At 42.5% G+C, this 16103-nt stretch overlaps 1 protein-coding gene across 1 annotated transcript; it reads left to right on the top strand.

Annotated features, from left to right (window-relative positions):
• Nucleotides 1-27: 27 nt before the first annotated feature.
• On the top strand, nt 28-15957 carry lck (LCK proto-oncogene, Src family tyrosine kinase). Its single transcript, XM_030117108.1, has 13 exons — nt 28-214; nt 1728-1840; nt 2487-2547; nt 3379-3469; nt 4488-4586; nt 4721-4824; nt 5235-5384; nt 5478-5630; nt 7162-7341; nt 11581-11657; nt 14392-14545; nt 14659-14790; nt 14899-15957. The coding sequence occupies exons 2-13, from the start codon at nt 1733-1735 to the stop codon at nt 15093-15095; spliced, it is 1506 nt and encodes a 501-aa protein (XP_029972968.1). The 5' UTR covers nt 28-214; nt 1728-1732; the 3' UTR covers nt 15096-15957.
• The last annotated feature ends 146 nt before the right edge of the window (nt 15958-16103 follow it).

Below are 16103 nucleotides of genomic sequence, written 5' to 3'. Positions count from 1 at the left end.
TGTGTGTGTGTGCAGACACCACAGCAGCACGCCCGAGACTGAGATACTTAAATTAAGGGAAGCGGATGATGACATCTTCATACCTAAGCTTCACCGGTTAAAAAGCTTCTTGCTCAATACACCCGTTGATAAATCGAGCAATAAACAGCCTAAATGGAGGGATTTGAACTTTGACATCGTTGGACTGGAAAAGAAATACTTCAAAATTCAACAGGTGAGTCTTGCATTTGTGATCGTTACAAGTTTATCTTTATGATTTCAGTTTCAAGGACAGAGAAGTGACTGGATATCAATATTGTGTGTTATAATACACATCTTACAGATACTGGATGTTTTGTTTTGATCGTGATCATGTAAAAATGACATGAAGCTAAAGAAAAGAAACATTTACAAAACGTTTCCTACATATGCTGACATCGATCTCTTATTCGCATTTGTGTTGAATGGTTTAACAAAGATTAGGACAATAAGCCTTGTGTAGAAATTTTAATTCCAAATAAGATACGACCACATAAGAGACATTTAATTAATGATGTAAACTGCTACAGTTGTGGGCTGATGGGTGTGGGCTCAAGGTTAAAAAAACGGAAACAACGCATCGATTTCAACTGTGAAATTCTAAACTTGGAAAAACAATTCTATTTGAAGAATATGTTTTTAGGTTCTGGTGACATTGTGGTTGACCTTTTTTTCAGTTCTCTAGAAGACTTCATATCTATACACCCATTAATCTGTGCAAACAGTGAGAATCAACAGCGTCTGTTGAAAGGGGGCTTCAGCTGCACATCCTAAAACAGAGGGCAGACCCTCAGTGGAAAACCCTGACTCCTGTGACTTCTTAACAGCCAGTGTAGGAGTGCTGACAATTCAGGAAAAAAAAAGCACTTTTTGGTGATCTCCCTGCGATTGGTTCTTCGGGCTCTTGCGGCGATCGGCGGTGGGCTTGTTACTGCCGGGTCAGGCCTCTCCGGATCTTTCTCACGGCTCTGAGCCTTTGGGACAGACGTCTGCTGCGATTAGCCCACTGACCCTGTTCCACGGGGGGCCCGATGGGAGCCAAGAAAGCTTGAGAAAGATTGTTGACGGAGAGCAGCAGAGAAAAACCCGACGCGGAGCACGTGCAGACGCTGGATTATAAGTGATTAACACTGGTGCACTTCTGAAAAAGTTGGCTGTTCGAGTTTGAATCGGAGCTTTACAGGCCTGTAAAGTTCAGCTCTGCACAACATGTGCTCACATGAGGAGCTGTTGTATTGTAGGTGTCTATTCTGTGAAGATTCTGTGCTAAGTTACATCTCATCCAGGTATTAGACTTAACTTCATTTATCACTGATCCTCCATTTTGAGGCAAGGCCCTCCCTCGCTTTCGACTGCGGCAGTTTCCAGAAAACATAGAGGTTGACATCGGTTACCGGTGCTTTTGACTCACAATGACTCAGTTTTTGGTAGATTTAATATTTAAAATAGCTTTAACCCCATCAGGAGGGAGATGTAAAGCTCTGCCGCAAACAACATACATTGATGCACTAATTACTAAATACCTAAATCCATGTAACATCATTTTCTAAATACAATTGTTAAATTTCAGACACTACGCCACATACAAACCACACAACAACTGAAAATAGACACTCAACAGATTATTTCTGACAAGGGATTTTTTTCCATTTTTTGAGAAAAAGCATGAAAAATGATGATATTTTTCAACCAAATATTTAAAACCACAGAAAAGATGGGCTGTAACTGCAGCTCGGACTACTCAGACGGCGAATGGATGGAGAACTTGGACGAGATCTGTGAACACTGCAACTGCCCCATATCGCCCCAGTCCGGCAACCCCGTGAGTACCATTGACCGTGTGTGCAGTTTCTCCATATCAACAGTGTCAAAACTCATTTTCATGTCAGTGGGCCACATCCATCCCAGTGTGAATGCAGTTGGGCTGCGCCAACATTGCATTAAAAAAATTAAATGAAATTTAACGGCAGTGAACTCCTCGATATCACTCTTCTTGAAATTTTCCAAGAAAGAAATGTGCAATCTAAAATCCTGTGAGACACACTGGTTCTCTCCAGACTGTTGCGTGATGCTGGATGATTTCTGCGGCCTTCAGCGAGCGTGTTTGATATAAATTTTTTTCAGTTCAGCACAGGTCAGAATTTTTGTTTTCATTTTGTTGTGAATACAATCTGTTATTCTGACTTTGGTAGAGTTTGTAGCTTACGTAACTGCAGGGGAAGTTCTCTTTTGTGTGCGCATAATTAAACTGAAGCCTTACTACTCCATTAGCGTTGTTTGCTTCCCCTCTGCGAATTAGATGTCCCATTAGATTAGAAATAAAAGAGAAAACCACCTGTGTGTGGCACAATGCAGTGAGCCAGTGAGACAACAACAAACTGGCTTCGATTCAGAGTCCCGATCTGCGGCCAGATCTTGCTCTTCGGTAACATGAACACAAGTCTAATCTTGTTTTCCTCTCTCACCAGTACACAAATCAGCTGATCCCATATGCATCACAGTGTTCCCCTCCTACGTCTCCTTTACCAGGTAACATGATGGATCGCATGTTTCTCCTCGTGGCTGAGTATCTGCGGCTGAGCGTGTGTGTTTAATAGTATTAATAAGTAACATGAGGAAGTGGGTCAAATTAAATTCATTTGTCATCACATAGCCTGGAGTCACACTTCGGCTTCAGAGGGTTTAAAAAACTGAACATATGATACTCTTGACTTGGATCAGTGAAACCACATAATAAAAGCCTTTGATAGACTTAAATAGGGTGTGAAAGTACAACTGAAAATATGGCTAATTTCAATGACCTGTACTGGAATTTCACCCATGGCACATAATAAGCAAGGATAATAATCTATTTCATTTTGAAACATGTTTACTTACAATTGATATATTTTTTTACTGCTCAGTTTACCATTTCCTTCAAGTTGCAGTGGAGCCAAACTATTTTCTTGTGTGATTGCGCGAAGAGCGGTTAATTTAGTGAAAAGCATCAGACAGCAACATGACTTTCTCCGGTGCTGTCACATACTCCACATCCCATATTTCTTCGCGAAAGTACAGAAACTAATCAGTGTATGCAGGAATTCGCTGCAGCTTCGTGTGTGGTCGGTGGAAACAAATCACACTTACTCCAGTAATCAAGGAAGAACAACAAATCCGCGCTGAAGATATAGCTTTCGTGAGCTCAACTGTTTGTGTAGAGAAATGCGGCCGTGCAGCGAACATTAACAGCAACGAGCAGCCGTTACGAATCTGTCACTGCGGCACGACTTGGCAACCCAGTTTTAAACCATGACAAAATGTTAGAAATATCAATATTAATAGAATTCAAAGAGCAAAAACCTTTTTGGCTTCTTTTCGTAGACAACCTTGTGGTGGCCATATACAGCTATGAACCAACACACGAAGGAGATCTGGGCTTTGAGAAAGGAGACAAACTCAAGATCATCAACAAGTAAGCTGGCAGAAACCTTCAGTACACACCAAAATATAACGCTTGAATACTCTCAAGGGTAAAAAATATGTCCATCAAATGTGAGTCATTCTAGTTTCCTGGTGGTCTGTGAGGACACATACAGCGGGTATTGTTTTATAAGAGGTGGGGGGCAATTTGCATCAAGTGTTGATTCGTTATGAGTTCCACAAATACAACTTTGTGATGCTTAAATAACCGGACGTTCCCAACACTGCTGCTCTTCTGGGGCGTTCCAAATGCAAGGGAAGGAAAAGGAAATCAACAAAAGGTTTTATAATACTGTTAATGTGATATGGTTTTAAGTCAAAACCTGAAAGGATATGTTAACCGTATCTGTTCATTTTGTGATCGCAGGGCGAACTCATGCAAGTGAAGAGTCGTGTCTGTATTCATGATGTTCAGACCATCATAGAAAAAAAGGGGGTACTTTTTACCATTCCCACAGACGTCAATATAGCTTAGGCTGAAATATGAGTCATTAATGAGATAACACTGAAGACAAGCTGCCGTCATGAATGCTGTCATATCAATGGAAATTCCACAATGCCCACTCATGTGAAGAGGAGTTTCCTTCATTTATAGCCATGCATACAATTTAATATGTATACATATTACAATTTTTTGGTTTGAATGCTGATCTCAACAAAGCAAAAATCATATTTAGTTTATTAAGATCAACATGATTTAGTAAACGCATCCTGTAATGATGTAGTGAGACAAAATTCTAAATTATGAACAAATGTAAATAGATAGTAATTTATATTTTGAAGAACATAATCTGATGACGAGTCAAAGGTTTAATAACAGAAATATAATATGAAAATGAAGCTTCAGCTTGACATTGTGATCTTTTAAATGATGAATAACCTACAAATGGTGACGTGATTCACTTACACAAAATGCTGTTGCCGAGGTTTAGGAAGTTGAGCCTGTCTGCGAGGCATCACGGACATATGAACCATGGTATCACTGTTCCTTTCTCTCTTCTGACCTCCAGGGATGACCCGGAATGGTATCTGGCTGAGTCTCTCATCACAGGCCAGCGGGGATACATCCCTCACAACTTCATCGCAATGACCACAATGGAGACTGAGCCGTACGTCACACAGGAAGCGCAGCGATGGCCCCATGTCACTCAACCCCCGACACCATCTCGAACGACGCACATCCCTGAAGGAAGGGAAGTGGTTAGCTTCAAAGTCTGATAGGCGTCTTGTGTTTGCGCTGCAGGTGGTTCTTTAAGAACATCTCTCGAAACGAAGCCATGCGGCTGCTGCTCGCTCCTGGGAACACGCAGGGCTCCTTCCTCATTCGGGAGAGTGAGACGACCAAAGGTGAAATAATCTTTGTGGCATCTTGGCAGAGCTTATCTGCTGTTTTTTTTTTTTTTTTTTTTTTTTTTAACACAGTGGTTTCTCAGCAGTGTGTCTGAACATGATGTTCACAAACATTAACTGAAAATGAACAAGTGAAACAAGTTAGATCATGGTCATTATGATTGGTATCGTATTTCCCCCCCTTAAGTCATATTGTCTCATTGTTTCTAATGTTAGGCCCATTTCCCAGAAAACCCACTTCCTGTTTCCTAATGTGCCTCATGTGTTTGATCTCAGCATGTTATCTGCACAATTAATCTTTTTTTTAATCTCATTATAAAAAAGTTGAACCGAGCCTGAAGCATCAGCCCTACTGAACGAATGAGTACTATTTCTTCAACATGCTCCCCACTTTCTGCTTTCCCCAGGGTCGTACTCCCTGTCAGTCCGAGATCTGGACCACAACACCGGTGAGGGAGTGAAGCACTACAGGATCAGGAACATGGACAACGGCGGCTTCTACATCACGGCCAAGATCTCCTTCAACTCCCTGAAGGAGCTCGTCCAGCATCACTCAAGTGAGTTCGCCTCCCAGTGTCGAGAAACTATTTGTCACTGCTGTGGTCTCCGCTGACACAGGTTTGAACTTATTTTCTCTCTGTGGCATCCAGGAGACGCAGACGGTTTGTGCACGAAGCTGGTGAAACCGTGTCAGTCGAGGGCACCGCAGAAACCCTGGTGGCAGGACGAGTGGGAGATTCCCCGAGAATCCCTCAAGCAGGAGCGCATGCTCGGAGCCGGACAGTTTGGAGAAGTGTGGAGGGGTGAGTTTATCTACCGGTGTCGCTTCAGTGTTTGCAAGTTTTGTGGGTCTCGCACAGAAACTGACTGCTTAGTCTTTATTTGACTGTGCGTCTACCAAAGAGGTTTCAGAAGGGTTTTTCCGCAGTGTCTGCAGAATGACTTTTCTCATTGTAGGCTTGTTTGGGCTGGTTAAATGAAGAATGAATTTGAGGCATCAACCCGGTTACGCAACGTCGCTCAAACTACATTAATCTAGCTTTTTGCATGAGCGCGTGAATCAGAGGAATTGTTCCTAATGATACACGCAGGTTCAGCGAGATCAAAGTCTTTTCATCAGGAGGGTTTTTCAGTAGACAGATCTATACCACAAGACCATTTTACTCCACCAGCGGGAATAAATATCCCGCCGTATAAGAGCCACACATGGTCAGCCATCCACTTTCTATTTACATCACGTCTTCCATGCAGTCTGGAAACTATGCTTGTCTTTAGTTTCATCCAAACATTGGTTATGTGACATACTTACATAATGGGACCAACTGTTTTTTCATGAAGACTTGTCTGTGATCGAAACATGACGCTAATGTGGACACGATCTTCAACGCTGATAAAAGAAATGGGGGAATGCTTCGAATAGTAAATATAACTTGTTCCCAGCATTGCTGCGCTTCATGCAGGGTGTGTGTGACTGTCGGCGCTGAGGGTAAAACTGGTTGGATGTGGATCCGGTTGACACTGATGAGTAGATTTTGTTTGCATAATGTGTCATGTGGGCCTGGCGAGGCACATATTAGACCACAGCCGAGAGAAGTGCTTGTGTTTGTAGTTCTCACAGGATAAACTTGCCGCGTCTACTTTTACAGTATACTCAATGGCGCTAATGCAGAACAACACTAGATTTGCATGTCACGCCACACACAAAAAAGAAAATTTTACATTTGGCACTAATTCAGCTCAATTCAATGAAATAATCCCAACTAAAATGCTTATGTGGTAGAAATTAACGTTTGATTTAGCTTAAAATATTAAAAGTGTTACTAAAAAAGTAACCCATGGTTGAATATATATTTATTGAACAATATTATTAGTTTTATAGCCATGCAATTATTCATTCATGTTTGTTGCTATAGTCATTTTCTGCTTTTGGAAACAGAAATTATGTTTGCATAGCTCAAATAATGTTGTTGGTACTGGAAATGTTGGCAAATCATCAGTTTGTACAACGCACCTCATAATTGGTTAATTATGTGATCATTTGAAAACGTGCGCAATTATATTTCTGGTTAGTGAAAAAAGTTATAAATTATTTGGTGCAGATCAAATGTTTGCTTTAATTTATTCTCTAGTTATGACTGAATAATCTGAATTTTAAAAATCAAACAATTAAATGTGTTTTAATTTCTATGTTTTAATCTAAACATAAACTAAAAAAATAAATTAATTTAGTTTAATTCAATTTGTGTGTGAACTTTTTCTTCAACTCTCCAGTCACTTGCTGTGAAGTGATTATCAAAAAAATAAATCCCCTCTATCGTATCTGCCTGTTTCCAGGTGTCTACAACAATGACAGGAAAGTGGCGATTAAGAAGCTGAAGATTGGCACGATGTCGGTGGAGGCCTTCCTGGCGGAGGCCAACATGATGAAGAACCTGCAGCACCCTCGCCTGGTGCGCCTCTTCGCCGTCGTCACACAGGAGCCGATCCTCATCGTCACAGAGTACATGGAGAACGGTGGGTGGAAAGGACCCCTGTAGCAGAAACATCAAACTCAGTTTAATCAGATCCATTCCATCTCAGCAGAGGAACACATGTTGCAATTTGGAAAGAAAAATAAATATAATATCAACATGATGCCTGCAGGAGCAAAATACAGTAAAATGTCACAAAACTGATTCCTGCTGCTTTAATAGTGATGATATTTCACAAGAATGAACGGCGGCAAGCTTTCATTCTCCAATCTGTTCGGGTGTCAGTCTGTACTACTGTGACTGAAATACCAAAATTCTCACAACAAAAAATAGTAGCAACAGTTGATTTGAAAATAATGTTTTTAAAGAAAATCTAGTAAATGATTTCTTCTTAATTTTTCAACTCAGACAGGCTGCAATGAAAACTCGGGCGACCTTTTTTTGGCTCTCAAACTGTATGTTTGACACCTCTGACCTAGAGTATTTTATTATCATGTTATCAACACTGCACATCGATGTATTACTGGAAGCATGCAAAGAAAAAAAGATAAATGTTGTCTCTGGGTTTTTCCGTAATGTGAACAGACATTTGAAGGATAATTAAAAAGAAATCCTCCTGTGATCACGCCAGCTCATTTCCGCTCACTTCAGTCGACTGAAATATGCCCAAGCCTGCCTGAAACGAGTTTTTTCCTTAATCCTCCGCCCCGTCGCCGTGAACACCTCAGACAGCGGTGGCGTCACTGCGCCTGAAGCAAACGCCGAGACACGGTGTTGTAAGTGGGTGCAGTGGTACAGATGTTCAGGATTAAACATGTCGATCTCTTATCGGACTCTGGGCGAGAGCGCAACGCTTGAATAAAAGGCTGGGCTGCTTCGTCTGCTGCAGCGGTTTAACTGGGTCATTATGTTTTCACATGCCTGTCCCAATCCACGGATTCTGTTGGACGACATCAGATTCTGTTGGGTATCTGATGTGAGATGCGTATGGCTGGAGCTCTGCAGTGTATTCTTCACTTCGCCTGTGTTTGGGAATGAAATGCAGCAATATGCACAGACGTGAATGAAGGAGCAGCAGCAGCTCATGAACCTGGCTTCTCTCAGCATGCTGCTCTGCTGAAGTGGCTCAGCTTCTGATAGGCTATTTTCAGCTTCTCTCCATGATCCCCCCCCCCCGTATTCGCTGCCGTGTGCGAAAATGTTTCGAAGCAAATGTGAACTTTCCCTTGGTTTCCGGGCCCCTCCAGACAGGTTACTGGTGTTTACACATCAGGGGGGAAGTCTCTGCTGGCCAGTCTGGGACCACGGGTGTTAAAATAGGAGAGGGTGAATCACCACTTTATTGTTCTCAGAGACCTCTGATGATGCCTGGCACTCCTCCAGGATCTGTGATTCTCACATGCACCGACACATGGGCACAAAAACTGGAACAAAACACACAGCCGCAGAAGAAAAACACACTCTGTAGTTCTCGGTCAGGTAACAGAACACAGAAATAAGGCATGCAATTGCTTTAAAGTGTTTTCAGTACACTGGATTTCATTAGAGGGTTGACTCCAGGGTTGGAGGTTTGTTAATGTGGAGTTTCATTGTTCTGCCCATGATTTCTCCAGGTACCCTGCCTTCTTCCCACAATCCAAATAAACACTTGTTGAATTGTCGACTAAGTTCTGAGAAGTTGTATGTAAAACTTTGCATGAGTGTGTGATCGTGCATCTCCTATGTTTCTCCTGTGAAAAACTGGCTGTGATGTATCGCAGCGCTAAATTGGATTGAGGAGATAGAATCTAGAATCTACTATCACCTGCTAAAGCCCGACGGTGTTTGCAGATCAAACCAGTTATTTGACTTGACTTACTTTAGTCAAACACGCTGAAACACATTGAAACACTTTGAAGTGCCTCGGGGTGTGGCGGTGATCACTGTCGCTTCACAACAAGAAAAACTGGGTCTTTCTGTACGGAGGTTGCATATATTATGATTACTTCCATCATTCACTCAAAAAGCTGTATGCTCGGTTTATCTGTGACTTGAAAGTCTTCTTAGCTGAGAGTGTGTGTGTGAAAGTATGAAGCACAATGTCAGGTTGGATCAGCTAAAGATGAACTGATGTCCTTAAATTTTCAACTTTAGCGACACTAATTGTCCTTTATTAATCTTATGTAGCATTTTATACATTTTTGTTTTGTTTTTGCTGATCCGAGGTGATGTTGTGCATGAGATGTAAATGTAAGTAAATGTCGAAAAGCAAAAGTCCAAAAATGAACTTAAAGGAATACTCCACCCAAAAAACGATTTGGCCTCATTTTCTACTCACCCTCATGCTGAGAAACACTCTGGAGCACTTTTTTGACGTTTCAAATGCAGTTAGAGATGTTTGGGGATTTTCGTTGTCAACAAACAGGGACCGACAGAGCCCGACAGAAAAAATGGTCCATAAAATCCACAAAACGTTCCCATTTTCCTTCATACTGCTCGTCCGCTGTAATCCAAGTGTCCTGAGCGCGTAACGTCCATAATTAATTCTTAACGAGGTCATTTAGTACATTTTAAGAGCCCAAACAGTGCGCTCTGTACAGCTCCATTGCATGTCTGCACGCGCACCCTGAACTACGGAAGCCGCGGCAGACCAAGCAACACGCTTGTGCCCTTTCAGCAGGACACCGAATTCAAAGCTTTAAAACAGTAGCCAATCACTTTTGTGATTGTCCACAGCTCGGTTACTCACAGCAGAATATATACAGCGGAACTTCTTCTTCTACGCTTGCAATTTAGAAAAGTAGTCGCTGAAAGCGCGCAAGCGTCTGGCTTGGTCTGCCGCGGCTTCCGTAGTTCAGGGTGCGCGCGCAGACATGCAATGGAGCTGTGTGAGAACGCCCTGTTTGGGCTCTTAAAATGTACTAAATGACCTCGTTAAGAATTAATTATGGACGTTACGCGCTCAGGACACTTGGATTACAGCGGACGAGCAGTATGAAGGAAAATGGGAACGTTTTCTGGATTTTATGGACCATTTTTTCTGTCGGGCTCTGTCGGTCCCTGTTTGTTGACAACGAAAATCCCCAAACATCTCCAACTGCATTTGAAACGTCAAAAAAGTGCTCCAGAGTGTTTCTCAGCATGAGGGTGAGTAGAAAATGAGGCCAAATCGTTTTTTGGGTGGAGTATTCCTTTAAGCTTGTAGAAAGAAAAACGTGACTACCTCCTAATCAGATGAACTACTTTGAATGTTTGTGTGCGCAGTGCAATGTAGCGTCCACTGTGGCAGCTTGTTATTGGATTATGTTCCCCCCTCCTCGGTGCATGCGTGGTTAGATTTACACATAGCCATAAGTCAGTGTTGTGACAGTCGTTGTAAATCTTCTCTGTCATGGTCTCTTTGCTCAGTAAAGACTTTTCCCACACATATGAAACTGATTCCGGATCTTTTTTATTCTGACCTTGAGGATCTTTTCAATTCATATTCACCGTGATTTACAATGGAAAATACAAAGAGGGATGCTGTCACAAACACAACAACAGCCTTTGCAGCTGAACTGAATGGCGAGGCTTTGTATGGCCCTCTGTGAGTGGCCTGTAAACCAGCAGCCGTGCTCCTGCATGAGACTGCCTCTTTGTCTGGGATCCACGTGTGAACGGGACACAAATGTCGCTTCTGTTGTCGCAGCGGAAAAAAAAAAAGAAAATAAGGACAGCTCAAAGTTCCTGTCTTTTCAGTTTGTCCTGTCTTTTTTATTATTACCAATGACCACAAAGATGGAAAATAACAGGCGTGTTGTCCCGACTTCCCTTTGTGACCTTGACAAAGAGTCCTACTCTCGCTCTCAGACTTCAAACGTAGGCTTCCGGACTTAAGAGGAGAAGTGAATGCCTCGTCTTTCCTGGCACGGTCATTCCTCTGAAACTGTTTCCCTCGGTCTGACTGGGCTGGCCGGTGTGCAGAGGTATTGTTTCACGCTAATCAAAGCCAAAACAAAGTCAAATGTCAGAGACGATGCATCAGCATGAGTGACGATCCGTGCACTTCCTCTGAGTGTTATGTTCGCTGGTTTGAGCGGCTATTCTGGGCAATCTCAGATTATTTATGTCTGTGGGGAATCATGAGGTTATGTTTTCGTAAAGGAAAATCCCATTAGTCTTCTGAAGAAATCATTCCTTTTGCAGCAATACCAGTTTCTATTGTTGTTAAACCTTTTGAATGTAGTCAGTGCGTACTAATGCAATCCTAATTTGTGCTATTATAAATTAACCCAAACTATAATTTCATTGTGTTTTCCCACAGGTAGCCTGGTGGATTACCTCAAGACAACAGAAGGAAGCTCTTTGCCCATGAACACGCTGATAGACATGTCATCTCAGGCAAGACATCTCTGTTTACTACCAACGTCCCTGTCCTCTTATCTCCACAGTCCTTTCACTCCAGTCAACAGATTCCCTTTCATGTATTCCTTGACTTCCTTCTCCCAGTTTTATCCTTCTGGGCAGGAAACAGTTGTCATGAGCCTCATTCAACACTAATCTTATAATCAGAACAGAACTGGGTGTGTGTGAGTGCGTGTGTGTTTGTTATAAATGAAAGATGTTCAACTGACACAAATGAAATTGTATTAGTAACAATTAAACAGGAGAAAGAAAAGGACACAATGCTAATTGATAAAAGATAAAAGATCAACATCAGGGTGTGTTCAACAGGTTTAGAAATTAAATTTGATGTTGCAAAGTCATTTGTTTTACTGTTTGTGTCCATTCTTAATGATAAAGAATTTAAGAGAAAACAAAACTTTTTCTTTCATTCATGATTATGTCAAATCATACAAATGACTAAACCTGGTCTTTCACCCTGTAGCACATGTAAACACCCTATTTCAGAGTCTCAGATTCCTGGGATGCAGGTCATGATGTAAAAATAATTAGGTAATGCAATTTGTTTACTTCCCTCCGTGCCTGTGCTGTCTCTCTCTGGATAGTCTGGCATCACACCACAATCCAAATCAGCTGCAGGCAAGAATGTGTGTGATTATCTGCTTCATCCAGGGTTTGCATGAACAGGCTGCAGGCCCCACATGACTGCAGCTACATAAGACTTTAGGTGTAGATCTGCTGCTTTGTGGAGATCTATTGTTAAATAAGTAAATCCATCCATCTTCAATGCGGCTTTTTGCCAAGTTGGACCAGATCCCCTGGTGAGAGAGTCAGGGTCCACCCAGCACAGGTCACCAGGCCAGCCGAGGCCGAACACAAACAGACAAATCACACATTCACACCTGCAGGCGGCACAGAGTCACTTATTAACCTCAAACAAATGTTGTAGGACTGCGAGAGGAAACAGAGGAATTATATGCAGCCAGTAAAAATAAGCATTGCAGAAGCTGTCAAAGCTCCAGCCCAGTGGCAGCATTGATCATGTACTTGAACTAAGAGTCAAATAATCCCAGCTGTGACAGTGAGTGACCTGGGTGTGTGGGGTCCATTAATGCTCCTCCTCTGAGACAGTCCTGCATGGTGATGAGACAATTCACATCATCCTCTGTGTGTTTTTTTTCATCTGTTTTAGTTTGTTGTTACAATTGAGAATGTTGAACACTTTACTGTTCCAAAAGTCAGCTTTATAAATGGCATTATTTTGGAATAATTACATAATCAAAAGTTAATTATAAAACTTGATTAACTAATTATGAAGCCAAATACATAACATTGTCCTCATTTCCTCTGGCTCACTGTTTATTTTTTTTTCTTTTTAAATGAAAGTGAATGTAAAATGCTTGAGAAGGAACTTTGACTTGCATGTGTTGTCAGTGCGGGAATGGAAAACTTCAACCACAGGAAGACAGACTGATGTTTCAGCTTCTAAAATGACAAAAGGCTCCTCGTTTGCACAGCTCAGTGTGGAGTCTGTGCAAGAGTCCTGTGGTGAGCGTATTTTACAGACAGGAGGCTTTCCAGCCAGCCGTCACGCGCTGGTGACATCTGTGGTAAAAGTAACTCTAACCCTCATGTGTTGGGCAATAAAAAAAACTTGAGGAGATAAATGCTCTGGCTTTAGCTGCAGTTTTGGAAACATTGTCCACATCTGCAGACGATGTACATGTATGCAATCAAAAAAGATCAAATGACTAGTTACTGCAGGAGTCGAAATCTGATCCTGTCTGATTTAACAAATGCAAAGAAGTGATTGAAAGCGAAAACAGGATCCTTCCCAACCCAACCTCGTGAATGGTGCAGTGCTGGAGGTGGTCGTCATGACAACGGCGAAGGTTTATGAAACACACAGACACATCGTGCGTACATCTCAGGGTTTTGACCGACCCTCCAGGGCCGCCGGCACCCATGTGACAGATTCTTGCTCCTGAGATGTTCCAAACCACTCCCACAAAATTCAAACCAATTTCCACAGATCCCTTTCATGTGGTGATTTCTCTGTATTTTTTGACACCTCTTTAAAGTCGTTCATTAGCAGAGATATCAGATTCCCTCTGAGGTGTACAGTCACTGGAGTGATAAGCCAGTTTATGCTGAGGTCGAAGTAGGACTGCTGCTTTTTGCACAAGGAAGTGGAGCTGCAGGGGCCCGACTGTGCAGCTGGGTGGGGTCTGGAGGTGAAGGGCTTTGAGGAACTGACCTGGGGAAGTGGTAAACTCCCTGGCTTTGTAATCTTACTGCTCATCTGTCCAACACACACACACGCAATGTTACAGAGTGCTGAAGAATGCACAGGTCCCTCATAACCGACCATTTAAGGCTTGACGACGCAGGTACACAAGTGTGTATACAGGTATACATGCCTTATACACACGTATGAACGACACGACTTGTCGGGGCCACTCATGGAAGCGAGGTATCCAGGGCTATCTTAACCCGTTCATATTTGAAAGATGAGCAGCATTTTGGCTGCTGAAATATTTTGTCAGACCCCTTGAACCACTGACTGTAAAACTGGAACACACGTACACACAGGTTCATGCATCTGCCCCCAATTGTGCACATGCATTGCCTTAGTTTCATTTACAGCCCCCCCCCCCCCCCCCCCCCCCACGCACACACACACACACACACACACACACACACTTCTCTAATAATGTGCTGCCCCCTGCAGGTGGCTGACGGAATGGCCTTCATTGAAGAGAAGAATTACATCCATCGAGACCTGCGAGCTGCAAACATTCTGGTTTCTCATGAGCTCATCTGTAAGATTGCTGACTTTGGACTCGCACGACTCATCGAGGACAATGAATACACAGCCAGAGAGGGTAAAAAAAAGATCTTAACTTTCATCACACATACACAGTTGAAAAATGATGAAATATGTCCTGTTGCTCAGGTGTTCAAGTCTTGAGAATAAAGATTACTTCTTCATTCATAGGTGCCAAGTTCCCCATTAAGTGGACAGCTCCAGAGGCCATTAACTATGGCACCTTCTCCATAAAGTCTGATGTTTGGTCATATGGGATTCTCCTGACAGAAATAGTGACATATGGACGCATTCCTTACCCTGGTAAATACATGGATTTCATTCTTTCTGATTGAATACATAACACTATTCCATGAAAAACTTGTTTGGTGTGTGTTCTAATTGCTGCAAATTCTCTGACTTGTTGTCTAGGCATGTCCAACCCAGAGGTGATCCAGAACCTGGAGCAGGGCTACAGAATGCCGAAGCCAGAAAACTGTCCCGACGGGCTCTATAATGTCATGTGTATGTGCTGGCAGGAGAACCCAGAGGACAGACCTACTTTTGAGTACCTGAGGAGCGTCATGGAGGACTTTTTTATTGCCACAGAGAGGCAGTACCAGGAATAGCTCGGCTGGAGCGTAGAAAAATAAAGACACGTACTGAACCAAACTCAAGCCTGTGTGGAAGGGGAAGCTGGATTTTGATGTGCTCCTTGAAGAATGCATGCCTTTCGACAAACTTCTGTGGTATAAAGTGAGATTTCCCAAGTAAGAGTACTTTGTTCCTGCAAGAAAATGTATTCTCAAGTTGTCTCTTATAAATCAATCACTTATGGAGCTGTGAACCTGCACCAGAAACAGCTGGACTGCAGCCAGCTGCCGAGAGCAGAGTAACCCCAGTCTTGCCTGAATAAACAGGGGAGTGTGTGATAGCGCTGGATAAGAATCTGCTCCTCTGGTGCTCATTATTAACATGTAAATAAATACTGTCAACTGCTTCTTCAGTGTTTCACCTCTGCAATGTAATGAATGTTTTTAAATGTTTCTGCTTACAGTAAAGAACTTTTACGAGGTGTTTGCTTCTTGCTGCATTTAGAAGGACTGACGCAAAATAAAATAAAATCAGGTGGAGCAGTTAAATAAAAAAACTTCACATTGGGGCATTATGTCAGAGCTTCACGACCTTCCCAAAATCACAGGAGACATACAGGTTTGGGACCCACTGCATTATAGTTCAACAAAGAGTGCTGAAATCATGAATCATTCATTTGGCTCGTGAGTTTATTTAATATATAGGTAACACTGACTTGCCAGTGTACTGTAGCATCTCAAGAATAGTTTTATTCATTCTACCATCTGGATGAGAAGGTCTTTTTCCTGATGTTTGACCGCCATCTCACAGCATCCACATGTCCAAATGTTGAAACTGATCCCAATTCCTAGTTTTTCAGTTAGTGTATGGTAAATGGTAAATGGTCTACACTTATATAGCGCTTTTCCTCTGCATTAGCAAACCCCAAAGCGCTTTACACTGCATTAACACATCTACCCATTCACACACACACCAGTGGTGGCGGCCGCCCTGCAAGGCGCTCAGTCCATCCACTGGGAGCAAGTTGGGGTTCGGTGTCTTGC

This window comes from Salarias fasciatus, chromosome 19 (assembly GCF_902148845.1).
Source record: "Salarias fasciatus chromosome 19, fSalaFa1.1, whole genome shotgun sequence".
Lineage (NCBI taxonomy): Eukaryota > Metazoa > Chordata > Actinopteri > Blenniiformes > Blenniidae > Salarias > Salarias fasciatus.
Note: the sequence above shows the minus strand (reverse complement) of the source record. Positions and strands in the feature narration are given on the sequence as shown.